The sequence below is a fragment of the Cervus elaphus genome, chromosome 31 (genome assembly GCF_910594005.1).
Source record: "Cervus elaphus chromosome 31, mCerEla1.1, whole genome shotgun sequence".
Classification (NCBI taxonomy): Eukaryota; Metazoa; Chordata; class Mammalia; order Artiodactyla; family Cervidae; genus Cervus; species Cervus elaphus.
The window spans coordinates 40,801,093-40,828,392 of NC_057845.1; the positions used below are offsets into that span (position 1 = coordinate 40,801,093).

At 35.2% G+C, this 27,300-nt stretch overlaps 1 protein-coding gene across 1 annotated transcript in view; it reads left to right on the forward strand.

Annotated features, from left to right (window-relative positions):
* EPHA6 (EPH receptor A6) overlaps nucleotides 1–27,300 on the forward strand; it is a 924,354-nt gene that overhangs the window by 586,727 nt on the left and 310,327 nt on the right. Inside the window, exon 7 of the mRNA XM_043892992.1 lies at nucleotides 22,759–22,921. Coding sequence (XP_043748927.1) covers nucleotides 22,759–22,921 — 163 coding nt within the window. The remainder of the gene's footprint in view (nucleotides 1–22,758; nucleotides 22,922–27,300) is intronic.

Below are 27,300 nucleotides of genomic sequence, written 5' to 3' on the forward strand. Positions count from 1 at the left end.
CTTTCTTTACACCACGGAGGCCCCTTAAAATGAGGTTTTCCAGGTGGTCCAGTGCTAAAGAATCTATCTGCTAATGCAGGAGATGCAGGAGACATGGGTTTGATCTCTGAGTGGGGAAGATACCCTTGAGCAGGAAATGGCAACCAACTCCAGTATTCTTGCCAGGAAAATCCCATGGAGAGCGGAGCCTGGAGGGCTGCAGTCCATGGGGTCGCACAGAGTCAGATGCGACTGAGCACGTACACGTTTCCTGAAAACTATATTCAAGACTCTTTTGCAATCTAAAGTTACATAAGAATTTAGCATTAAATGAATCTCTGTAATAAAAATCCTTTATTGATACAACTTTAAATAATTAAAGAGATAGAGCATTTTCATTTTTGGCTTAGAAATTAACCTAGGATGGGAGATATTTAACAGTTAACATGGCAAACTCCAGGCAAAGGGAACACTTGCATGATAACCTAGAACAGAAATAAAATTCAAGGATTGAGTATAGTAAGTAAGGAAGACAAGAGGAGGTTGAAACAGTGTTCAAGAGAAACCCAAGGACACCCTTCCTTTCTCCTCCCTGTCACCCTTTTTTCCTTCTTTTCTTCAAGCATCTTTCCTTTCTTCCCTCATTTCTTCTTTACTTCCCTGCCTCATTGAAAACCTGTTGAATGACAACAAGCATGATGTTTAGCACAACAGATTCATGTTAAGGATGATATTTAAAATTTTAAATAGATATTTAAATAGATATTTTAAATTTTAAATAAATTTAAATATTTTTTATCATATTTGGTTAGATAGGCCTTAGATATAATTAACTCTCACTAAAAATGTTTTGCTTTTGTGATTCTAGAAAATATTCATATTATTCATTAATACCATTTTAACTTTCAATGATTTTTATCCAATTCAGTTCTAGGAATTGTATCAATTTTATGTCTCTCATTCACTTATTTTCCTTTTGAAATGCTCAAATCAAGGCAGGTGTTTACAAATGTCTTTCTTTAAAATGGTTGCAATCATAATAATAGTACATTTGATTCATAAGTTTAACTTCCCAAAATATTTAGTTTGGAATCAATCCAAAACAAAATATTACATTATTCAAAAGAGATAATATCTCAGGAAATGTATGCCATGATCAAATATATATTTAAAACAATTATAGTCCACGTGTCTTTCATTACAATTTTATTTTAAATATATATGTCAATTGCTATGTGAGGAAGATTTTGCAGAGACAATAGGAATTGCAAGTTCCTGCAGACCTCTCTGTGGCCATGCTAATCTTCCCATGCTTGGCATGAGTCCTCTTGGGAGCATATCTGGTGCATCTTTGCATCTCCAGCAACTGGTTCTTTGCTGGACATAGTGCAATAATTCGATAAAAAATGAGAAATGTAATTAGATGAATGAATGATTTGTCACTCAAACTTGCACTTTATTTTTTTTCTATGTTTATTATAATTGAAAAAATAGTGCTGTGTCTGAGCATGTGATTAACCCAGAAAGTGGTTTATTGGCTTTTAGAATTATGCCAGAGTAGGTATTCTGAGTTTCTTTCTTTGCACAATAAGTAGGTAAGGGTAAAACATACTGTTGATAGTAATTTTAGTCTCATAATAACTGAAATTAAATTTTAAGGACTCACCTTCCCTATCAAAAAGTCAAAAATGAGGATGGAGGAGAAACACAGCTGTAATTTTGGTAAAGTGGACATTCTCTGAGAGTAGATTTCTCAGTGCCCTGAAAGCATCATTGTCAGGATCAGCATACTGGACCATCATCCAAAAAGTAGAGCTCATCCTAGGTCTCCTGTCTTCAGGAAAGAGTTCAAGGAAAGCTGAAGTGGTACCATTTCAGCAGCAGCCTCTGGCTACTTGCAGATGTACATATAAATTATTTCTGGAGAAGAGTTTTCAAAATTTAGGACTCAAAGACACCAGAGACTATGATCAGTCAATAATATCACAATCAAAGAACATGAAACGCAGGAAAAAGTTAAGACATGAATGAACCAGCAGAAACAATCAGCAACAAATTTAGAATCCCAAGGACTATATATATATTAAAGAATCATACATAGAACAGTTATATATAGAATGTTAAAAAGAAATAAGAAGTGAAATCATGAAGGTGAGAAAAAGATAAGAACAGGCAGATTGTGGGGGTGGAATGGAACTTCCAAAATTTAAAAAAAAAATCATTATTGTAAGAAATATTGAACCAGTGGATTAAAATACCATACATTTTAAATTTATATATGCATGTATACATATGTGGTATACAATAATAAAATGAGAAATTTAGCAAAGAGACAAATAAAAGGAAAATATAAGAAGAATAAAAGAAATGGAAGATAGGATAACAGAATTGAACATACAATCAGCTGCATTTTAAGAAAAAAGAATGGACATCATGTAATACTTACATGAACCGTGGCTATACATATACATATGTATATATATATGATAAAGAATAATAAAATGAGAAACTTAGCAAAGAGACAAGTAAAAGGAAAATACAAAAGAAGAATAAAAAGATTTAGAAGATAGGATAACAAAATTGAACATACACTGAGCTGGATTTTAAGAAAAAGGAATGGACGTCATATAATACCTACATGAATCTGGCTTTAAGTTGTCTAGAACCAATCAATCCATGGAGTATAGCATATCCAATATAGGAAAAATAAGAACTCATGTTTCTAGATATGTAGAATGCACAAAATCTATAGTAGAATTGCAGAATCTAAAGGATATAGATAAAGGTGACAGTTTTAAAATTAGATATGAGAACACTGAGAAAGGAACAATTAAAATTAAAGCAGATTTCTTAGCACAAGAGAAAACAGAAAATTTAAGAATATTACCTTTAGAGTTATGGTAGAAAACATTTAACAACCTCAAATCGTCTAGGAACAGAGGTGAAATAAAGGCCTTCAGAGATAAAGAGCTCATCACCAAAAGACCTACATAAAGGAAATTCTAAATGATGGACTTAAGTAAGAAGGAAAATGATGACAAAAGGCTAGTATAAGAAACCAGAAATGAATAAATTAAACAGTTAGCATACATATTGTTTTTGTTGTTCAGCCATGAAGTCGTGTCCAACTCTTTGTGACCCCTTGGACTGCAGCATGCCAAGCTTCCTTGTCCTTCACTATCTCCTGGAGCTTGCTCAAACTCATGTCCATTGAGTCAGTGATGACATCCAACCATCTCATCCTCTGTCATCTCCTTCTCCTCCCATGTTCAATCTTTCCCAGCATCAGGGTCTTTTCAAATGAGTCAGTTCTTCGCATCAGGTGGCCAAGGTATTGGAGTTTCAGCTTCAACATCAGTCCTTCCAATGAATATTCAGGACTGATTTCCTTTAGGATGGACTAGTTGGATCTCCTTGCTGTCCAAGGGACTCTCAAGACAGTAAGAGTGTATTAACATAGTATATCTTAAACTAACATTTCTCAAAGTATGTAATGTAGAGCTAGTCTTAATACATGTATTTTTTTCTAATCACCATAGGATTGTATTGTAAAATCAATTTGGAAAATGTAGCATATATTTCCTGTCTCTGTAATTTAATGAAGAACTTGAGCATAATTAAATGCTTGGGAGATACCTACAGAAAAGTAATCTACTTAATTTTATTTAACCTAGTGCTTTCCAAATTTATTTGATCCTGGTGGTAGATGTAGGTATGCATACTTCGATCTTCCTTCAAGAGAGAAGCTGCTACAAGAGTTCCTCCAGCTGCTGTGGGATCCACTGTTCTTCCCAAGCCCCTAGGAGTAGGACCAGGCCTCTCTTGACAGATGCAGAACCTGTTTGAGGCTCCTATTTATCTGGCCAGGAGACTTTCACAATTGCACTGCCATCCAAAGCATTTTCAACACCATTGTATTTCTCCACCTCTCTCTTTTCATAGGAATCCGACTTCCACTGTGGTCTAAAAGCTCTCCTTGTCTGCTTGACCCCTTTCCTTGAACAGGTTTTACCCACACAGATATTTCCCTCCTTCAATACCTTTACTTTCAACATCATTTTGGAATCTGCTCCCCAGAAGACTCAAACTTACATGATCATAAGATGTTTTGTTCTTGAACCATAGCAACACATGTTCCTTGGAAATAAGGACACATGGAAAACTTTTTGGGAATTGCTGTTTTAAGCCAAACTCTTGCTGCCAGGAAATTGTACAAAAACTTTGTTTCAACCCACTCATAGTAGGAAAATATTATTTTAAGATTATATGTGTATATCCTTTTTTCCTCTTTATCCTTTTTTTTTTTTTTTTTTGCTTTTAGATTAAGGGGTATGAAAAAATAATCCTCAGTGCCAAAGTAAATCAATCCAATATTTTCATTAGGTAATTTTGCCATTCTGAGTGTAGTTTTACTTCACTGAAGCATGAATTCAAAGCAAGAGGTATAAGGAAGAAAAAGTAAATATGTTTTGTTCTGCTTTTATTAATTTTTAAATATTGCAGAGTTGTATATCTAAATCAAATTAAATAATTCATTATAAAATTCTTATTCAAACATGAAAAAATCCAAAAAAGTAGATATAGTTTATTGAGCATTGTAAAATATTCTACTCCTTGATAATCTGTAATGAGAAACACTTTTCAGAGTCTTATTCCTTTTACATTTAAAGAAAATTTTAAATGATTTAATAAGTAGGCAACTATTGGAGAAAATAGCTACAATAAACTAATAAAACCAAAGTCTCTGACTTTGAAACCGATACCTAGAGATGTCCTCCTGGGTGTCATCATAAATAATTTTTCCAAAGTGAGCAACTGAAATGTCAACAATATATAAACTATCTGACTACATGACTCATTCATTCATTGAAATAGGCTTACCAAATTCTTAGATAGCAGATACCTGTGCAGATAGTCACTGCAGCCATGAAATTAAAAGACACTTGCTCTTTGAAAGAAAAGTTATGACCAACCTAGACAGCATATTAAAAAGCAGAGGCATTACTTTGCCAACAAAGGTCGGTCTAATCAAAGCTATAGTTTTTCCAGTAGTCATGTATGGATGTGAGAGTTGGACTGTAAAGAAAGCTGAGCACCGAAGAATTGATGCTTTTGAACTGTGGTGTTGGAGAAAACTCTTGAGTCCCTTGGACTGCAAGGAGATCCAACCAGTCCATCCTAAGGGAAATCAGTCCTGAATATTCATTGGAAGGACTGATGTTGAAGCTGAAACTCCAATACCTTGGCCACCTGATGCAAAGAACTGACTCATTTGAAAAGACCCTGATGCTGGGAAAGATTGAAGGTGGGAGGAGAAGGGGATGACAGAGGATGAGATGGTTGGATAACATCACCAACTCAATGAACATGAGTCTGAGTAAACTCCGGGAGTTGGTGATGAACAGGGAGGGCTGGTGTGCTGCAGTCCATGGGGTTGCAAAGAGTCGGACATGACTGAGTGACTGAACTAAACTGAACTGAACTGTGCTAGGTATTATAGATTTATGTTAGAATAAGCTTCAAATTCTGAAACTTGCAAAAAATAAGTTAACTTGGAATTCATTTCCAAGAACCTATCATGACTAAAACATATTTGGTTTCAAAATTACTATTTTATTTTTACTCAGAGTAATTAATTCTTTTGGATGGGTATATTCAAATCAAGAAGACTAAATTCATTGTTTTAATGAGTTAAAGTTTAAATGAACCTCTCTTCCTAAGGCATTTATATTGGCTACTTTTGAAAATGCCTTTATCTTAATGGTTTAAAATGTCCTTCCTCAATTCTCTTGTAAGTGAGACCGAGTTAACAGCCTATTATTATGTACTCCTTACTGGGCTGTTAGTAGCTTTACAGTCTTTCAAAGAACACACCTGCTGCTCATAAAAAACATTTATGTTGCTACAGAATTTGGCTGTGTTTTAAAATCATGTATTTACAATGACCTTGTAGAATCCACACTGATCTAATATTTTAAGAGGAAAGTAAATAAGAATAGATTTCTGCCCATTTACTTGAGAATATCACTGGAAAATTAGAAAATTTCATTATCATTCAAGTTCTAATATAGGAAAAGTTGGTTTTCTTTAATGTTTTTAACTTTCTTGGTGGACACTATTTGAGTTTGTTTAGCTGTTTTACCTTGAAACTTTGTCTCAATTTATGTATGTTGAAAAAGACAAGTTTATGTTTATATATATATATATATATTTAGGTGTGTGTGTGTGTGTGTCACTGAAGCTATGTTTCTCCGGTCATGTCCAACTTTTTGTGACTGCTTGGACTTAGCACATCAGGTTCCTCTGTCTATGGGATTCTCCAGGCAAGCATCCTGGAGTGAGTTGCCATTTTCTTCTACAGGGTATCTTCCCAACCAAGGGATCGAACCTGCACCTCTTACATCTCCTACGTTAGCTAGCAGGTTCTTTATCACTAGCGCCACCTGGGATACACACACACACACACACACACACACACACACACACACACACACACACATAAAGCTAATGACTTAAATACTGTTAGAAATATCATTATTTCCACAATTATTTCCACAAAATGATTGAAAATGTGAGTGAGGATATTAAAGTTAACTTAGATACTCCTTAAGCCTTTAGTAATAGGAAATCGTTAAGTCTATAATTAGAAAATGTTAAGCTTTAGGTCGCAAAGAGTCAGACTGAACTGAAGTGACTTAGCACAAGCTTTAGCTGAGGAAGTATTCTGCAGTCCTTCATGGTTGAATGCAATATAAATTGTTTTTGGCTAAGTTTCAGTTGGCAAAGGCAAATTGTTCCCAGAACCTATGTTTCATCCTTCTATATAACACAAGGACATTTAAAGAAGGCAATTCACGCATTCATTATTTCCATATGTCCCTTGATTCTTGTTATTTTGTGGGGTAAATCACAGCAGGTAGATGGATGAAATCTTTCTAATTTGCCCAAATATGTATAACTATTAGGACTGCTGCTACCAACAACCTTGTGCTAAATTTCTTAATATTTAGTGAATTATGCATCATAACATTTCTACCTTAGCATATTTAGCGGCTACATATTTTTATTTATTTATTTATTTATTTATGTTGTTGTTGTTGTTGTTTCCATTTATTTTTGTTAGTTGGAGGCTAATTACTTCACAACATTGCAGTGGGTTTTGTCATACATTGACATGAATGAGCCATGGAGTTACATGTATTCCCCATCCCGATCCCCCCTCCCACCTCCCTCTCCACCCGATTCCTCTGGGTCTTCCCAGTGCACCAGGCCCGAGCACTTGTCTCATGCATCCCACCTGGGCTGGTGATCTGTTTCCCTATAGATAATACACATGCTGTTCTCTCGAAACATCCCACCCTCGCCTTCTCCCACAGAGTCCAAAAGTCTGTTCTGTACATCTGTGTCTCTTTTTCTGTTTTGCATATAGGGTTATCGTTACCATCTTTCTAAATTCCATATATATGTGTTAGTATGCTGTAATGTTCTTTATCTTTCTGGCTTACTTCACTCTGTATAATGGGCTCCAGTTTCATCCATCTCATTAGAACTGATTCAAATGAATTCTTTTTAACGGCTGAGTAATATTCCATGGTGTATTTTTAAAAGACCATCATATAGTCCTTCTGAAGACTTAGTTCAGTTGCTGGTTAGTACAGTGGCTAAGGTTTTTTATTGTTCTCTTCTTTCTGTAACATGGCAAATAGGTGTGACAGACACATAATGCCTCATAGCTCCTGGAACATGTCACATTAAGGATTATTACAAATCACTATTTTTTTTTTTAAGGACATAGATACGTATAATGTTCATCACAAATCACTATTTTTAACCTCAAAATGGTGCTGTTGTTCCAGTGAGAGCTACATTAACAACTAGTCAACTGATCATGACCACAAATGCAAGTAACTGACTTGAGGCCCAAGTAACTAACTCTAAAGGAGGATCTGTTACCTGAAGAAATTTCTAGACATTGGTGTTATTCTCACCCATAGATCTCAGCTGCACCACTAATCACATAAGGCATCCGACTCCTGGGCATTCAACTGATTTACCCTACTAACTCTATTGACATGGGACTAAAAGAGTAAAGTTTCTGTAGCTGTAAGTGATCTACTAAATAACCAATGCAGTTCGCATCGATAAACTCAGAATATAATTGATTATTAAAATATGTCTTACTGTAAGTGACAGATGTTTCCGCCAACTACATATACATCTATTTTATAATATCAATAGCAAAATAACCATTCTATCTTGTATTTGAAGAAGATACTGCAGTTCAGAATATACTTTCATACGCATCTTATTTGATGCATCACAGCAATATTGTGAGGTGAATGAAACAGGTTTTTATGTTTTTTTTTTATCTGAATGTGCTGTGGATCAGTAATATTATGACATATTTACATTCACCTGTCTGTGAGTCACACAGAGACAGCACTGTATCTCCAAATTTCAGCTCAAAAGAATCAGATAATTAGGTGTTTAAGTTGATTAAGTTTTATGTGTTAAAAGAGAATCTTCAAAATACCATCACCCAATCTAGTGACAAAAATAAAGAATCCCATATTAGATTGAGAATTCCATATTTGATTGAGATCTATTAGATACAGGTTAATGGTCAATCTGCTTGTTCCAGTTACCTGTTACTGCATGACAACACTACCCCAAAAATGTAGTAGCTTAAAAATAACAATAAGTATAGCATCTCATGAATCTATGGACCGTATAATTTGAACAGAACACAGCAGGAGCTGCTCCACAATTTCTGGAACCTCAGCTGGGATGACAGAAAATAGGTTAGGGGCTGGAACTCCTGAAGAAAGGCCATGCTTAGGGTCTCATCATCATCCCCCTCCCACCACCTCCCTCTGGCCTCCCCCACCTCACCAGCTCTCTCTCCAGGGCTCCCCCAAAGCTATTCTGGAATTCTCCACAGCTTGATGGTCCCAGGCTAGTCGTACTTCTTAGATTGCAATGCAGAGCTCCAAGCCAAAAGTGAAAATTGCCGGTTTTCTTAGAGACTGGGCAAGTAACTGAAATTGCTCACTCCTACACTATTTTATTGGTCGCATCAGTCACAGGCTAGACAAGATTCAAGGAGTGAGGGGCAAAAATCTGACTTTTCAATGAGAGGAGTGTAAAAGAATTTGCCACCGTCTTTAATTTGCTGTACTAATTTATTTTATACCTATATAATATTACATGCTTTATTTCTAGTTTGTACTAATCTAAAAATAAATATTTTTCAGTATGGGCAAAGAAATTTATTAATGTTGAATGTGTATGAAATTCTAGAAGTTTAAAACTATTTTAATAATTATATATGGAGATATGTGGGGTTAAAAAAACCAACTAGTTAATTTAGAAAAGTAAAGCAAAAAGAAAGAAAAACAGAAAACTATCACAAAAAAGTCTTTCAGTTCTTTGAATCTGGACTATACATTGGGTTGTGCCAGTGTGGTCACTGCAAATAAAACAGAATTATAGAATCAGATTATCCACTATTGAAAGTAAGGCAATTTCTGCAGGTGCAATGAAAAAGAATCCATTACTAGTACCACCAACCCAAGTACCAGCTGATGAATACTTAAAATGGGCAACATCTGTGACCATGACCCAAGAACAAAGACTTCTTCAGTTGACCCAGATTATATTTTAATTTACCCTAAATTTAATTTATTGATTCATCATAGACAATTTCCTCTGATTTGATTTCAAAACTAGTTTATATGTGGAGTAAATAAATTATATATATCCATTGTTTGATAATGAGGCAACTTAAAATAATATTTCTGGAAAATGAGCTTGCCTTGCCCTGAATTCCTTTTCTTGCCTTTAACACCATCTGTAGTTATCTCCACATATCTCAATATGTTTCTTTGGATTCAAACACCAGCACTGGAACTAAAAGAACCATGTGTGTGTTTGTGTGTGTGTGTGTGTGTGTGTGTGTGTGTGTGATCTAAAAGAACCGTGTGTGTGTGTGTGTGTGTGTGATCTAAAAGAACCATGTGTATGTGTGTGTGTGTGTGTGTGTGTGTGTGATCTGTGGGAAGCTACAAATTACTGTAATCTGTTTATTAATATTATATTACTAAGTTTCTGTTGTTAATGACAGTCATGGGATATTACTCAGTTTCCAGTCACAATATCTTGATAAACCTATACTTTGTTGTGTTTGAGTATAAACCTTGAAGCATTCATTTGATACACATCTTAATATTATTGGTCCTCTAAGGAAATTTAAAGATAATGACTGCCTTAGATCACTAACTGAAAATACTGAGTTATTTAGAGAATAATGGGATGATTTTCAAGTCACGATGATATCACTTACAAAGAAGGTTTAAAATCCCTCTTTGAGGAAGGGGGACTACGTTCCTTGAGACCTAAATTATGCTTTGTAGCTTTGTGCATTGATCTTAACAGATATCTTTGTTTCAGTTTTGAACAAAACAAATATATCTGTCATCAGATCATAATTAAGACCCATCAACAAATATAACAAAAAAATTAAAGTCTCATCATAGCAACAACGTACATTTAAATGCAAAGATAAAAATGGAAAATAAATCTTTTCAAAATGAAAATGAAAAGTAAATCGGAAAGTGTTTTCTTCCTATTCTAGGTGAGACTAAGGCATTCTCATGCTTGTACATTTAAATGAATTTCTGCCTCCTTTTCAATGCAAGAAGAAGCTCTGATGTCACCATGTTATGCAGCTGCTTTGGACAAATGTTAAGACTTTATACAATACTCAAAGAAGACGTTTTTCCATGGAGACTTCTCCACAGAGCTTTTTTTTCCCCTTTGTATTCTACTGGAAATTTCACTCTAGTGGAATGCTATTTTCTCTTTTATTCTTATCTATAATTTTTACCTTCCTTATTATTCACTTTAATTCTGTCAGAATAACTAGCAATGAAGTGATAGCTTTGGAGTCCTGTCACCTGTGTTTACTGTCCAGTTATTTCATTTTCAAAGACTTGGTCTCTGCTAGTCTTTGTACTTCTTATCTATCACGTAATCAGTTAACACTATTGTGAAAAAAATTAACCATGTACATTCTGTGTACTCTATATTTTTCTTCTCTAAAAACCATGTTACTGTATCTAGCTGTATTTTTTTAATCCACATTCCACAACTGGGAAGAATTAATCAAAGTAGCATGCATATGTTGCTTTTCTCATTTTGTGTCACCCCATTCAGCCTTGTTCTTCCAATCGTTTAACTTTGAAAACATTCATTTTGACATTTGGAATACTGTTTATATTTGAAGAAGTCAACATATGTGTAGTGATGCTTCCAAAGACTCTTACTGTGGTTTTTTCTTCTCAGGAGCATTTATTGATAACTTATCTTAATTTTATGATAAAATTGCTTCATAATGAGCTTTTATATAGCTACCTTAGTATCACTGATATTACTGATAACTACTGATATCAGCAGATATTTGAAAATAATAGAGTAATAGAGCACAGAATCCCCTGGAGAAGGAACTGGCAACCCACTCCAGCATTCTTGCCTGGAGATTCCCCTGGACAGAGGAACCACAGACTACGGGCTGTGGAGTCACAAAGAGTTGGATATGAAGGAGTGATTAACACACACAACAGAGCACAGAAGGGAAAACTATATCCCGTCTGTACAAGGGTAGGTTACATGCATACAGATGGGAAAGTTAAAACTGAAGAAATATTAATATATATGGAAGTATTAAAATATATTTCAGCACAAATCTCAGGTTTTCAAGCATATTGTTCTGCAAAATATTTTTTGACAAGTAAAATATCAGCTCTTCTCCACAAAGCTATGAGGAAAATAAGTCAGCTATACTGACATAATATTATTGTGTTTTGGTACCATAGGCCAGTAAAACAACTTTTTCTCATCTCTCATTTGAAATATCATTAGTTTATGCAAACTAATTTTAAATTGCTGTAACAATATGTATGATTTTAAAGCTGTACACATAGAGCAATTAATTCATCAATTTACTTGTTCAATATATTTGGCCAATGTATTATGAAAGCTTACAATATACTAGAAACATTGTTTTTTAAGCAATGAGAATATAGTGGTTAACAGGCAAGTAAAACACATACAACATTTTTAAAAAGACCTCTCACAGCATCTGCAGAATTACTTCAAGGCATAAGCCTACATTGCCCTATTTTAAACGAACTACCTTTTTATAATAGTTCCTAAAAGAAAGAAATACTGCTAAACACATCTACTGGACCTGTAAAAATATATAAATATTTTATATATTTTTTTCTTACAATAAGCTTAACCCTTTGAGATGGTATAATCATCTCAGTTCTCATAGACTAACTACAATTAGGACTCCATTGGTCTCATTCTAGCACCAGTATTTTGTAAAGGTCACATTGTAATAACTTAGCCATTTTTTCCCTGAAAGTAAATTTAACCACTATTTCAAGCAATTAATTATCTGCTTATAAGTTAACTGTTTTCTGTGAAAATCAACTTGAATGCTTAATTCTTGATCAATATACTTCTCCCATCAGCTGTACTTTGCTACTATCTGTACTATTGCTCAACATTTGACGTTCAGGAATGCATTTTAATTTTCATTTTAGGTGAACATTAGATGGAATATAAGAAAAAAGTCATGAATGGTTTTAAAAGTGATTTAGAGTTATCTCCTGTTTTGAATTACTGGGGTAATCAAGAGTTGATTTTAGTAAATTATAGCTGTGGTATACTAAATGATACTTCTCCGAAAGTGCAGTCAAAAGTAGTTGTGTACTTAGAATATCTACTTCTATATTTTTGTACTCACACTTAATTTGTAATTATGTCATAGCAGTTGCCAATTTTTACTTAAAAATTAAAAAAGAAATACACCTTACCCACTAACTTAGTACACCCTACCAACTAGCTTGTTAACTCTTTTTCTCCCCAAGTTAAAAATTCCATCTTGTATACTTAAATGAATATAAGAAAAGAAAGCAACTCTTTTGGTTACAAACAAAAAAACCCAACTCTGATGATTACTTAAGGATGTCAAAATGTCTAATCCAAGGCAGAGTAGAATCTTCTAGACTCAGGAGTGCAGCAATCAGAAAAGCTGAGGTTATTCAATATAATTCTATCTTCTCATTATGAATTAAGTATCACTGGAGAAGAAATCCATAAGCATTTATGCTTTCTTTTATATTTGAGGCAATCATCTTTGTTGGGCACCAGCCCCATTTTCCCCTAATGTGGGGCTAACTTAGATGTGGTCTCCAGAGAATCAGTGTGAGCTGGAAGCCACCCCAATTAGCACTTCCACATTGGAACACAATTCTAGTAGTCCAGTCCCCAATGACTTGTGACCAGAGCTGCACCATATGTTAAATAATGGCTAGGTATTCCTTTGCGGATATCAATCAGTAGATATGTATTAATATTAAACACTGTCTATGCATCCAACACTCCTTTGCTTTTTTATTTTATTTTGTTCTTTGAAGGAACTGATATCATGTTGTTGAGGCTATTGCCGCCTACTTAGGGGTATATATTGATACACATTGAAATAACGAGAGGAAGGAACCAGATAGTATAAAATTATTCTGTCATTCTTTGAATCATTTCTTGAAAATTATGTAACAAAAGAAAACAAAAAGTTGAATTTCCCCATGCCACCCCGTGATCAGTTTGTTTGAAAATTGAGAATATTATCTTAAATAACATATATTAAAGAGTGAAGTGAAGTGAATTGAAAGTTGCTCAGTCATGTTCGACTCTTTGTGACCTCATGGACTAAAGCCTACCAGGCTCCTCTATCCATGGAATTCTCCAGGCAAGAATACGGAGTGCACTGCCATTTCCTTCTCCAGGAGATCTTCCCAATCCAGGAATCAAACCCAGGCTTCCCTCATTATAGGCTGATTCTCTACTGTCTGAACCACCAAAGAGTAATAGACTTAAATTACAAACTATTGTAAAATGAATGATATTAATATGCATATATATCCAAACTTTTTATATGACCCATGCAGAAAAAGATGAGAAAGAAGAGATGAATAAGTGTAAAATAAAAAATTAATGAAACTGAATCAAGAAAAGTGTATTTAATTTATAAAATCAAAATCCAGTGTTTTTGAAGACTGATAAAGTAAGCAAGCTTGACAGGAAGGAGGAAGACAATATTTATGAAAGAGATTTTCAATGAAAAATCAAACCTAATTGTAAATTTAGATATATAAATGTAATGGATAATTTTCTGTTGATTAACAAAAATGAATAGGAAGAATATCTGAATATAGGATAAAATAATTTTAAAACATGGCCAAATATCTGTCCCGGAAATGATCTATCTCAGTTGAGTTTTAAAGGATCAGATAATTACCATGTTATATCAATTATTCTAGAAAATTAAAAAATGAAAAAGTTTCATAATATATTCTCTTAAATATAGCCTAACTCAAATAGTATAACCAAATATTGATAATAAAAAGGAAAAACTAAGAAAACTCTAGGCCAAGATCATTTAAAGAGAGGTATAAAAATTCTGTTTGAAATGTTTTCAAATTGAATTAAAGACTGCAATAAAAATTTTAGAATTATATTATAACCAGATGTTAACAAGTAAGGATTATATTAGGAATGCAAAGATAGTTCTTCATAAGTATATACTACATTAAGGTGAAAATGTATAATTACTTTTGCAAATACAGATAAATTGTTTTATAACATTTAATACTCATTTCACATTTTAAAAGCATAATACAAACAAAATTATAGTGTAAGAAAAAAAGAAGAAAAGTTCTCCCCTAGATACCTGTTAAAAACCTAAATCAAACATAACTGTATTTAACAGTTATGCATTAACAACTAATTCATTCAAGAAAAAAGAAAATCAGGCTGCTGCTTTTACTGTTGCTATGTGGTATTCTACAAAAGATCTCTACATTGCAATAAGACAGGATAAATAAGGGACTTGCTTTTTTACACAGCAAGCACTTACAGATTTACTCATATAAGTGTAAGCGTTAGTTGCTCAGTCATGCCCGACTCTTTGTGACCCCATGGACTACAGCCCACCAGGTTCCTCTGACCATGAGATTTTCTACTAGGCAAGCATACTGGAGTGGGTTGCCATTTCCTTCTCCAGGGGATCTTCCTAACCCAGGGATTGAACCTGGGTCTCCTGCAGGCAGATTGAACCTGCAGGCAGATTCTTTATGAACTGAGCTACAAGGGAAGCCCCTTACTCATATAGGTCTTGCATATTTCTTGTCATAAACTATAAGGTTTTTGTTGCTATGGTAAATGGAATATTTTAAAATACAATTTTACTGGGCATTGCTAGTGTATAAGAAAGTAACTGATAATAGTATGTTGGCTAACTGACTTATTAGTTCTAAATTTTTTCAGTTAATCTTCTATGGATTTCTAGGTAGACAGTCATAATTAGCAGAGAGAAAATAATGGCTTATTACAGCTCAGTCATTAGGAGAGTCATTTTCCACATATTAAAAAGAAATATTGTTTTTAAAGTTTAGTAAGACAATTAACTTACACTTTAGGAAGAGCCTGTGTACCATATGGTTTGCCTAGAGTAGAATAAGATTCTCTCTCTAAAGAGCTCTTAAAAAAGAAACAGATTAATACTTCTTTGGAATGAATCAAATAAACTGATACAAGAATGGAAATGGATGACTTTTTGGAACTATAAGCTCTTTTATAATTATGTCTATCTTACAGACACAATATAACTTCAGTTCCTGGACTCGCGTAGCTTATTCTGCTGCTCTATTTTACAAATCCTGCAATTGGAGTGCACTGGGAGTTGGTGACTCTCAGAGAACATTAAAAGATCTCATTCTAATTAAATTCAAAAATAAACTGAAGAACCAAGCACAATGCCCATGTATTAATTTTAGGGAAGCTGTCCTTTCCAGAAACTAATATATTTGTTTCAACTTCAACAGCACGTGGGAATCCACATTAGTAATCAGGAAATTACAACATCAAAGTAAAAATATGAAAAATCTTAAGGAATCTTTCAGCCAGGGTATGATAAGTACCTACCCCCACATAGGATTCATTTGTAATAATGACCTTTAAAATAAAAGCCACCAAATTCAGTATCCCTCTTCTTTGGAAAATAATTATTAAACTCTGACAGAATCTAGTACACAAGCTTTCCTTTAACTGTAGGTCATGTGAAATCACTTCATTTAATTCAAGTGAAATATTTTCAGATTTGTTTATACCATTGTTTAGACAACAAGATTCTTTGATAACCTTTCAAACTTTATGTTTCTAGGCTATGCAGTTCTTGCTTTGTCAGGAAAAATATTTTGCTGCAGATCATGTTCTAAATGTGGTTTTGATTTGTTTAGTTTTGAGAAGATTATTGTGGAGACATTTCAACAGTCTTCTATCATGAATTTGTTGATGGATTGTGTGTGTGTGAGAGAGAGAGACAGAGAGACAGAGATGCGGAGTGAAAAAGAGAGACACAAAAGTGGAAAGAGACAAGCAACAAAAAATAACTTAAGCTAGGGGTCCCCAACCCCCAGGCCAAGAACTGCTGCTGGTCCCTGACCTGTTAGAAAGCAGGCCACACAGCAGGAGGTGAGCAGTGGGTTAGCAAGCAAAGCTTCATCTACATTTGCAGCCACTCTCCATCACTCACATTACTGCCTGAAGATCAGCAGTGGCATTAGATTATTAGACTATTAGATTATCATAAGAGCACAGATTCTACTATGAATTGCACATGTGAGGGATGTAGGTTGCACACTCCCTCCCCTACACCTAAGTCCGAAGAAAAATTGTCCTTCATGAAACCAGTCCCAGGTGCCAAAGAGGTTGGAGACACTGACATAGAGGACCCCTAGCAGAGCTATTAATATCCACTTTTTAAAAAAATTTTCTTAGGAATCTATCACTTCAGTCTTCTATCCAGCAGAACAGGAACTTTACCATTGGCTTAATTAGAACATTGACATTAAAAAATAATGATTGTGGTAGTAGAGTGCCAATTTTTAATAGTACTTTTCCCTATTCCTGATGACTGAAACTTGGCATGACTTGAAAGGATAAAGAAAAATCCAACAGTGCTTTAATCTGTCCTCTTAGGGCTGTTCTGTGTATAAAGCCATGCAGGGTACCATCATACATCAAAAATTCTAGAAGAATCTCCTGGACATTATCAAGCAAATTCTATTCCCAGCCCCAAATAGGAATAATATGCTTTGAAAGATTGGGTGAATTATTAATATAAGCCCCTTGGAATTTCATGGAATCTGTCCATATGACATAATGTCAAAATAGAAAAAAAAAAAAGCAGAATGATTAGATGTGTTAACCTTAATAGAAAATAACTTTATCTTTGATATTACTACTTGAAATTTTCAATGTTGAGAACTCTTGCTTCCACTGAGGAACTTTTATGTAAAAGTATTCTAATGCCATCAAATCATTCCTATCTGGCTCACGGTTCAGTTCAGTTGAGTCACTCAGTCGTGTCCGACTTTTTGAGACCCCATGGACTGCAGTACACCAGGCCTCCCTGTCCATCACCAACTCCAGGAGTTTACTCAAACTCATGTCCTACTCCACAGTCAATCTTAAATTTAAAGTTATTTCTAGTGATTAGATAATCAAGAACATAAAGTGTGTAAAAATAACCTTGGCTCAAAGTCTAATTTATAAGCATTTTTGTGCTACATGTATCTGCTTGACTTGGGGATAGTGAAAAATCACAACTTTAACAGAAGCAGCTGACTAGTTATGTGACTTGCTTTAGTAAGTGACTTATTCTTTTTGGACCTGTTCCATCATATACTAAGTGAGACCAAAAATATTACTAGTTCTTCTTGCCATAAGATTATTATGAGTATTACATAAAGAATGTGTGTGAAAATACCTTGAAAATTGTAAAGCATTGCATAAATCATGCTTGTTACCTTATGACTGCTGGTATGTATGTAGATCTATATGTCTGTAGCAAAATCTCCAAAACATGACTTTTATCCACATGTATAATCAAATTAGTTTAAAATTTAAGGGAAAAAAATCTTATAGAAATCCATTTAGACCCAAAGACTTTGTGTGTGTGAGTGTGTGTGTGTGTGTCTGTGTGTGTGTGTGTGTCTGTGTGTGTGTGTGTGATCAGCCAAAGACTTTAAGAGAAAGCAAACCAGTTAAAAAGTGACCACTTTATGGGCCTATTGAATCTACTTCCATAAGTGGGACTGGGAAACCCAAGAGAGTAAGATGAGGCATGATGAGAATCAGTCACAGCAGAGGAGAGCAGGCTTCTATTTCTGACATAAAAATTACAGAATATAATTGCTTTGGTAGAACTTTGATAATTATGTAATCCAAATCTATTATAGTGCCCCAGAACCTTACCCTAGTGAGCATTCAATAAACATCAAAGCAAATGAATGTCCTGGAGGTGACTTACCAAGGTACATAATAGAAGCAGAACCCAAATTGAGCCCAGGACAGGAGAATTCCAACCCAGAATTATTTACATGCAGCCTTCTGTTGATACGGATCACATTACCTTTGCTTACAGAAAGATAGAGCCATAGTGACTAGACACCTGAGCCTATTTTCTTTTCACTAAATTAGGTTTCAAATTGAATGCTAAGAGGGTCCAGACTCTAGTAAGAACATCCCTGTTAGTGACCATGAAGTGTTGACTTGTGTATAGATAAAGCTTAGAGCATTTTAGGTAAACGAAAGATTCAATGTGACAATAAGATTAGACTCCCAGGAAAACTAGATTCTCAGAAGCTGGAAAGGGGCAATCTTGAGTCTAAGATGCAGGATCTGCCCTTGAGAAGAGACCTTAAATAAATGTCTACATCTCTAGAGAATAATAGATGCGTATTCTGTTTGACAGTAAATGCCCTGTATTCACACTGTTTAGTTCTGGACTTTGTTTTTAGTATATGTGAATACCAATATATAAACTAGAAATTGTATACACATTTATTTAGGAAATGATATACATATCATTACATTAAGTGCATTGCTACTAAATGTTTTGTCCCACAATTGATACTATTAGTCATGCTTAGCCAAGGGGAAATAGTTTAAAAACTGTTTCATGTTCAGCCAATAAGCATTAGTACATAAGACTGCCAGCATTATCTTTCCACAGTCCAGTGTACTTTGCAACCCATGGGGTTATGCCTTTGGAACTTCATTTAATGTTATTTATTTACTGCCTGACAGCCTGTTTTGACCCTTAAAAGTGTGCAAATAATAACTCACAAAGACTAAAAAATAGTATATTTATGGAAAGTCATAAATGCTTAGAAGTGGTTAATAATATATCATGAAAACTTGTAAAGTACAGTAGTGCAATACTTAGAAATTTGTAGACTTACACTGTATTTGAAAAGATATACTGACAATTAGTGAGTTAAGCATGAAATGTAAGAAGTTAGAAGACAACATAATTAATACGAAGAAAGAAGAAAGAAAATAATTTATATTAAGATAAGATATTAAATGAAATAGAAAGCAAAGAACGATAGAGAGATAAAGCCAAAAGTTGGTTCAAGCCTCAGGAAAGCTTGATCAAGAAAACAAGTACTAAAATTGAATAACATTAAGAATGAGAAGACTTTACCATGGATTTACCAAGGATGAAGAGCTTGTAAGATAGTAATATGAACACTGGAATATATTACCTAGCAGAGTTGAAGACATAAGTAGCATACAAATAGCAATTCCATATTGTACAAACTCTAGGAAAACCCTCACACGTCCCCTCTTCAGGCATGCTCAGACCTGAGCCCTCCTGGATCCGTGGCAAGGCACCGTCTCTGCCTGCTCACAGCTGCTTTGAACTGGAGTTGCTGTGTCACAGAAAGGGAATTAAGCAAAATTACTCTGGGACCGTAGTGCCCTATGCTTGTCATGGACAAGTGCTAACTTGGTTTCCCAAGAGCTTGGAAACACCAGGAGGAGAGAGGGCTGCGATGCCCTGGAAAGAGGAACTCTCCTGACTGCTCTCCGTGCTCCCTTCCTCGGCATGCTCAGAGGAGGCAAGACGCGGGGCAGGACAGCAGCCCTGTGATGCTGTGATTCAGGCAGAAGATCCATGTGAGCATACTTCCTACTTAGCGATTTTTATTCCGGGGATGTAGTTACAGACATCTGTGTAACTGTAGATATGCTAAAACCTATTTGCAAAAGGAGTCCTTTGCTCCTGGCAACTTTACTGAGTAATAAATTACTATTAAGTTATGTTTTTATTGGGGCTTCCCGGGGCTTCTCTCATAGCTCAGTTGGTAAAGAATCCACCTGCAATGCAGGAGACCCTGGTTTGATTCCTGGGTCGGGAAGATCCGCTGGAGAAGGGATAGGCTACCCACTTCAGTATTCTTGGGCTTCCCTTGTGGCTCAGCTGGTAAAGAATTCACCTGCAATGTGGGAGACCTGGGTTCAATCCCTGGGTTGGGAAGATCCCCTGGAGAAGGGAATGGCTATCCACTCCAGTATTCTGGCCTGGAGAATTCCATGGACTGTCAGACACGACTGAGCGACCTTCACTTCACTATGTTTTTGTATTATTATGAGGCCATTCTAAGATAAACTTTCAATCTGTATCTGTATCCTCTCTCCCTAAGGATAAGACTAAATTCCTTTTTCAGAGTTTAAAATTCTCTCAATCATAATTACTTATTGTGAAATGTAACTCTTATGTTGCAGAAAATTATTTGAAAGATGAAATATTCTCCTCTTCTATTTAAGAATGAACAGTCATCCAGAAGTTCTTCCAAACTTCCAAACGGGATCCTCTCTTCCAGTCTCGCATGCTCAGTTGCTCAGTCATGTCCAACTCTTCGCCATCTGGTGGACTGTAGCCCACCAGGCTCCTCTGTCCTTGGATTTCCCAGGCAAGAATACTGGAGTGGGTTGCCATTTCCTGCTCCAGGAGATCTTCCTGACCCAGGGATTGAACCTACATCTCTTGTATCTCCTGCATTTGCAGGTGGATTCTTTACCATTGTGCCACTGGGAAAGCTTTTTTCTGCACTGTATGGGTGTTAAGCCCCCTAATTATTAAGATCTTGATCTTAGAGAGCTTCTTCTTTAAGGCCTTAGCAGATAATTACTGCCATTGGTGATTTTATAGACTTTATTGTCTTGGATTTTATAGAAGGCAGATATTTATTTATTTTCTAATCTGGAAGTGACCTAGGGATAAATATAAGTTGCAGTTTATCTGTTCTTTCCTTTTACTTAAAGTGTTGCTATTGTTAAGTCATTTATCTTTGTACTTTGTGTTTAATAAACACAGTTCTCTTTGGAGTTAGATGACAAATGCGGTTCCTCAGCTAGACAGAGAATAACCATGTAGCATGTAAAGTTCTGACAAATATGGCCATAAAGTTTAAAAATGACTTTTAAGATAAGGAATTTTTTCAAAAGTAGCATAAGGGAAATTATTTTCATAGTTACAAATCTTGTAGCATCACTGGCCAATAAATGCAGTTTGATACATTCTGTATGTAGATTTTTATAACTTCGTTAATCTGGAAGGTCTTCTGGACAACAGATTTTTTCAGGCAGAGGCTAAATGGGATCTTGATGGAATATTACAGATCGAATATAAGCATCAAATGAGTGATTTAATTAATGATCTTGAAAGTTATTTCTATCTCTGAGAATCTCTAGATATATTGCAATGAGAATATTAGAGAATTAATTCAAGGACCTGGTGGCCTAATTTGACCTATGAATTTAGAAAAGTTGTTCATATTTTTTTTTCAGCTACCCTATTAGAACACCATAAAGTTATTGAACAGTAACACTATACAAAAATAGAATTGAGTTTAATGTGTTCCCAGCACCAGCATATCGTGGACAGTCTCTTAAAGGCACAAGTAAATTGTTCTGAGGTTGTGGACAAGACAAACCACTGAAGAGACCCTGAGTGACTAGGGCATTCAGTTAGTTGTGGTTCCTGTTAGTGAGGAGAGAGTCAGTTAACTGCAGGTGACCAGCAATCAAGCCTCCAGTCCTGCCTGATTTCTCAGGAGTGCTGTCTCTTGTATTCTTCTCTGTCTTTGATGCTCCCTCGTGGACAAACTGTAAAATCTACCTCACAATCATGATGTATCTTGTACATCTTTACAAAATAAACGGGGGTGTTTTTTCAGAAGAGTCAATTCTCCCTCAAAAGAAAATTTTCATCGTTTTATGTCTTAAGTTGCATTAACTTCAGTGTTACTACTGGGGATTCACTGAGTTTCAGAACAGTGCAATTGATTTGGGATAAAAGACTTCAAACTTTAAAAAGCAATTAATGTATTTTTCCTTTTACCCACAGGTCTACCCACGGATAGCGCCGGCATTTTGGCACTACCTGCGGGTAGAAGTGAGTAGCGGGTACTTGAATTCTCCCACCCTTGCTCCTTGCACTCTGCTGGTGTGGTCTGACCTACTGTGCCCGTTGGGTTAAGATGCCGTTGCCATTCTGTGTACACGTGCTGTCACGTCGCCACCATGCCTTAGAGTCGGGTCAGAAATCCAAATCGCCAAAAATACAAATGCAGTTTATATAAGACAATCATCATTCTCAATAAATTGCCAAATCAAGGCCATATCATATGCATCATAATTGATAAATAACTAAATGCCAAATTATGGAAAACCATGCTTGTACCACTTTTTAATCAATAGTTTTGATAGAGCATAATTCCTCAGCTTAATTTTGCAGTGTCTCCAGGTAAAAGTAGAATAACTGCTTCATTCCCTTTCTCTTCTTTTCTTTGTCCCCAGGAGCATGAGCAACTCACCTATTCTTCCACGAGGTCCAAGGCTCCCAGTGTCATCGTCACGGGTCTCAAGCCAGCCACCAAGTACATTTTTCATATCCGAGTGAGGACTGCAACAGGATACAGTGGCTACAGTCAGAAGTTTGAATTTGAAACAGGAGATGAAAGTAAGTTGCATACAAAAGTGTAAAGTAAGTTGTTCATTTAAGTGTGGTTTCAGTCTATCCTGATAGCTGAAAATCTAATGTCCCAAATTTTGAATAGTCTCATTAAGCAGAATTCTATTCATGTAAATACTCATAGTCATTTCAGTTAATGTGTTGGGGCTATCGTTAAATATTTCCATGAAATGCCTTGCTCTATCACAATTGTAATGTAGCCCAAATATGTCTTTTTATGCAGAATTCATCACTCAGAACATAACATAGTGAGTCTCAGTGGATGGTGTTTGCCTAACTGTTCGCCAGTCTCGTCAAACATTAGTATCATAACATGATACTAATGAATACCTGGAAGAGAGTAAAGCCATGGGCAAATGATTTTAGCGGTTAGTTCAAAATTCTGCAGGTTTGGCTTGTTCAATTCAGTTCAGTTCAGTCACTCAGTCGTGTCCGACTCTTTGCGACCCCATGGACCGCAGACACTAGGCCTTCCTGTCCATCACCTACTCCCTTATATTAGATCAATAAAAACAGTGGTCAAGAGACAAACTCCACTGAAATGCATTTCAGTTTAAATATAGGTGCATGGGCTTGATTAGAACTCAATTTCATAGCCTCAATATATTAAAAACCAAAATGAGAGATAAGGAAAGTAAAGTGTTCCACAGTCATTTAACATGGCATTAAATGTCATGCTCATTCTAAACCCAGATCCACTATTCTTTTTTTTTGTTAATTTTAGAAATCCATCACATTGCTATCTTTGTAAGGATGGTATACATGGTTTTTGCTATTTACTTCAATGGAAAAATATCTAACTATTTAATTACAATAAAAACATACTTCTATCATTGTTAAAATGCCTATATTTGTATAAGAATTCAATAACAGCAATTTTATTATAAAAATTCTTACATAAGAATTATAAAAATTCTATAACAATAATAATAGCTACCATTTATGGAGCCTCTCATAGGTGCCAAAACTGATGTGCAGTGTTTTACATGTGTTATCTTATTTGAACATTTCAACATCGAGTAAGACCAGTATTATTTTCCTAACTTTACTTATGAGAAATCAGAAGCCTAGAGGAATTGAGCAGTTTGCCCAGATTCACATGGCTGATAAGAAAGCTAAGCTAGAATTAGACACGGAAGGATGTCTTCTTCCAAGGCCTGTACTCTTAACTTCTCCAGCATCCTGCCAAGTCCTTTTGTTTGATTATAAGATGCTAATGGTAAGACCACTAATTAGATAACAGTCCCCCCAGTTTATCACTCCTGAAAAGTGAGTACCTTACAAAAATTATCTTTTTAGTTCTGACAAGATTATAACTCATTTTAGAAATTAAAGTAGCTTTATCCAAATCTGATCATCAGTAAGTGGAGGTACAGGATTAAAACCTTAGGTGCGCCTGACAACAGCAGACAGCAAAAGTTATGAATGACTGACTTGTAAATGTCACGAAAGTGACTTTTATTCTACCCTGGAAGAGACATAGTGTTTGAGACGAGTCTGGAAAAATATGTTTGTGTAAACCTGGATTTTGGGTGCACAGAGTGACTCCCAAGTCAATTTACAGCCTGAAGGAAAATCATTTAAAGGATCATTTTTTATCTGGTTAGCTTTAAATTGTATTTTCAAAGCATGCTGTTTATATCCAGAAGAGAATTTCAGTGAATGTCATAGTAGGGTATGGGTAGGTTTACTATAAATTTAGGAATATAATGATATGAATCCCAACTGACAGGATCAGTCTTTTTCTCTATACACTCTCCTAGGGCATCTTTAAATCTTTATAGCTTTTGTTTTCCTTTAGTACTGTCTAAACTATTGTAATGTCAACTTTCTTTTAAGTTCTCTCTTGTGTATTCTGTTTAATTAACTGACTTCATAATGCTTAGAGATGGGGTGTGAAGTGGGGAGGTGAAATTAGTTACTCTCTCATTTGATACAGGTTCACATTTTTTGAAGTAAGTAAAATAAAGTAATTTACAGTATAATCCTCTCTAGCCATATCTATTTTACTTTGTTCAACATTTAGTTTACTAAAAACTGAGACAGCAATATAAAATAAGCAATAATTCCTTTCAAAATCATGATGTTCTGAATTAATTACTTGTGCTCTACAAACACAGTGCAAAAGCTATCACCATGATTCCTCTTGCTATTTTAGACTAGTGGTTGGACTTTTTTCTAGAGTCAGAATATACGAGTGAAAACTGACCAGCATGTTGAAAGAGTACTAATTATGACTGGTGGCAGAATAAAAAGAGCCTCCCTGAACTATAGCTATTGGGATCCCCTTTTCCTAAGTCTATAGAGCAACCTCAGTATATATGTTCAGGAAGAGAGAGAGAATTGATTGATAGATCTATGGATAAGTAGATAGGAAGTCAGTCATATTTTGTTACAAAAGGAAAGCCTTTTACGTTTTGATTCTAACATTTGATATGCCTGCCAGTCTCTCTTAGGACTAATTACATATAGCTAAATACTTTAAATAATATTTTCACTAATAGCATTTATTGAATGGCTATTATGTACAGGCCTTTTTATTAGGCACTGTAATTGAACCCCCCCACCATCTTTTTGGAATAGATTTAACAAATTAGAATAAAATACAGAATTGGTAGTAAGAAATAATAACATGAATATTCCATGTGGATCTTTTTGAAAGATGCGTGAAGGATAGATAGGTGTTAGTTACAAGCTCTCTAATATAAGAATTTTCTCAAAGTTAATATAAAATCCATATTATGCTCCAAAGTATCAAACACACACATGCACACACATATACACTATTCAAGTACAGGCCTTTTTGGCTTCTATGGATGAAACAACAGAAAATTTTATCTGCCTCATATTTGTTTTTAGTTCTGAGCTTATTTTCTGGAGAAAAATGTGCTTCTTTCAAAAAAGAAAATAGGAGAATTAAAATGGAAAAGTTATTTTAGTTCAGTTCAGTTCAGTTCAGTCACTCAGTCGTGTCCGACTCTTTGCAACCCCATGAACCACAGCACGCCAGGCCTCCCTGTCCATCACCAACTCCCAGAGTCCACCCAAACCCATGTCCATTGAGTTGGTGATGCCATCCAACCATCTCATCCTCTGCCGTCCCCTTCTCCTCCTGCCCTCAATCTTTCCCAGCATCAGGGTCTTTTCCAATGAGTCAGCTCTTCACACCAGGTGGCCAAAGTACTGGAGTTTAAGCTTCAGCATCAGTCCTTCCAATGAACACCCAGGACTGATCTCCTTTAGGATGGACCGGTTGGATCTCCTTGTAGTCCAAGGGACTCTCAAGAGTCTTCTCCAACACCACAGTTCAAAAGCATCAATTCTTCTGTGCTCAGCTTTCTTTATAGTACAACTCTCACATCCATACACGACTACTGGAAAAACCATAGCCTTGGCCAGATGGACCTTTGTTGGCAAAGTAATGTCTCTGCTTTTTAATATGCTGTCTAGGTTGGTCATCACTTTCCTTCCAAGGAGTAAGCGTCTTTTAATTTCCTGGCTGCAGTCACCATCTGCAGTGATTTTGGAGCCCAGAAAAATAAAGTCAGCCACTGTTTCCACTGTTTCCAGATCTATTTGCCATGAAGTGATGGGACCAGATGCCATGATCTTAGTTTTCTGAAGGTTGAGCTTTACATAGCCAATAATATTATCCATATTCTTACAAACTGCTTGAAAAACCATATTTGATTCAATATTAACAAAATCTGTGAAAATCATACCTACATTGTTAAAAATAAATAATTTAATGATAAGGAAATAAAACATTTGTTTTTATTTAAAACACCACCAATACTTATCTGATATTCAAATGTATTTTACAGAAACAAAACATACTTTTTTAGGTTCATTTTTGAAACCAAAATAAGATATATCCTGCTATATTGCAGTCAGATTAAACACTTTACTTATATACTATAAGAGAGTTTGTGAAGCCATCAAAAGGTAGGAGAATCCATAGCTTTGAGCCAATTTTTGAAAGAAAACTGGGACTTTACATGTAATTTACCTCTTTCATTGCCTTAAAGGTTATTCAGATGATCCAGGAGACTTAATACACAGTCAGCATATAAACAACTCAGTTCTTTTCCCCTAAAAGATTAATTATACATTAAATTTTAACAAAATGTAAATTTAGGTTTTCCACTGGAAGCTACCTGAAGCACTTTTATAGCACAAAAGCCATATCTGTCAATATTTTACACTATTATTTACCAAAAGTAGTAACAATAGACTAGATTTATATCACTTAAATAACCACAGAAAAATCATTATGATCAGCATTAACTAACCAAATTATAAATTACTGAATCCAAATTAGAACCTTCCGTCTTACACGTTTATACAAAATGTGTTACAATGATACA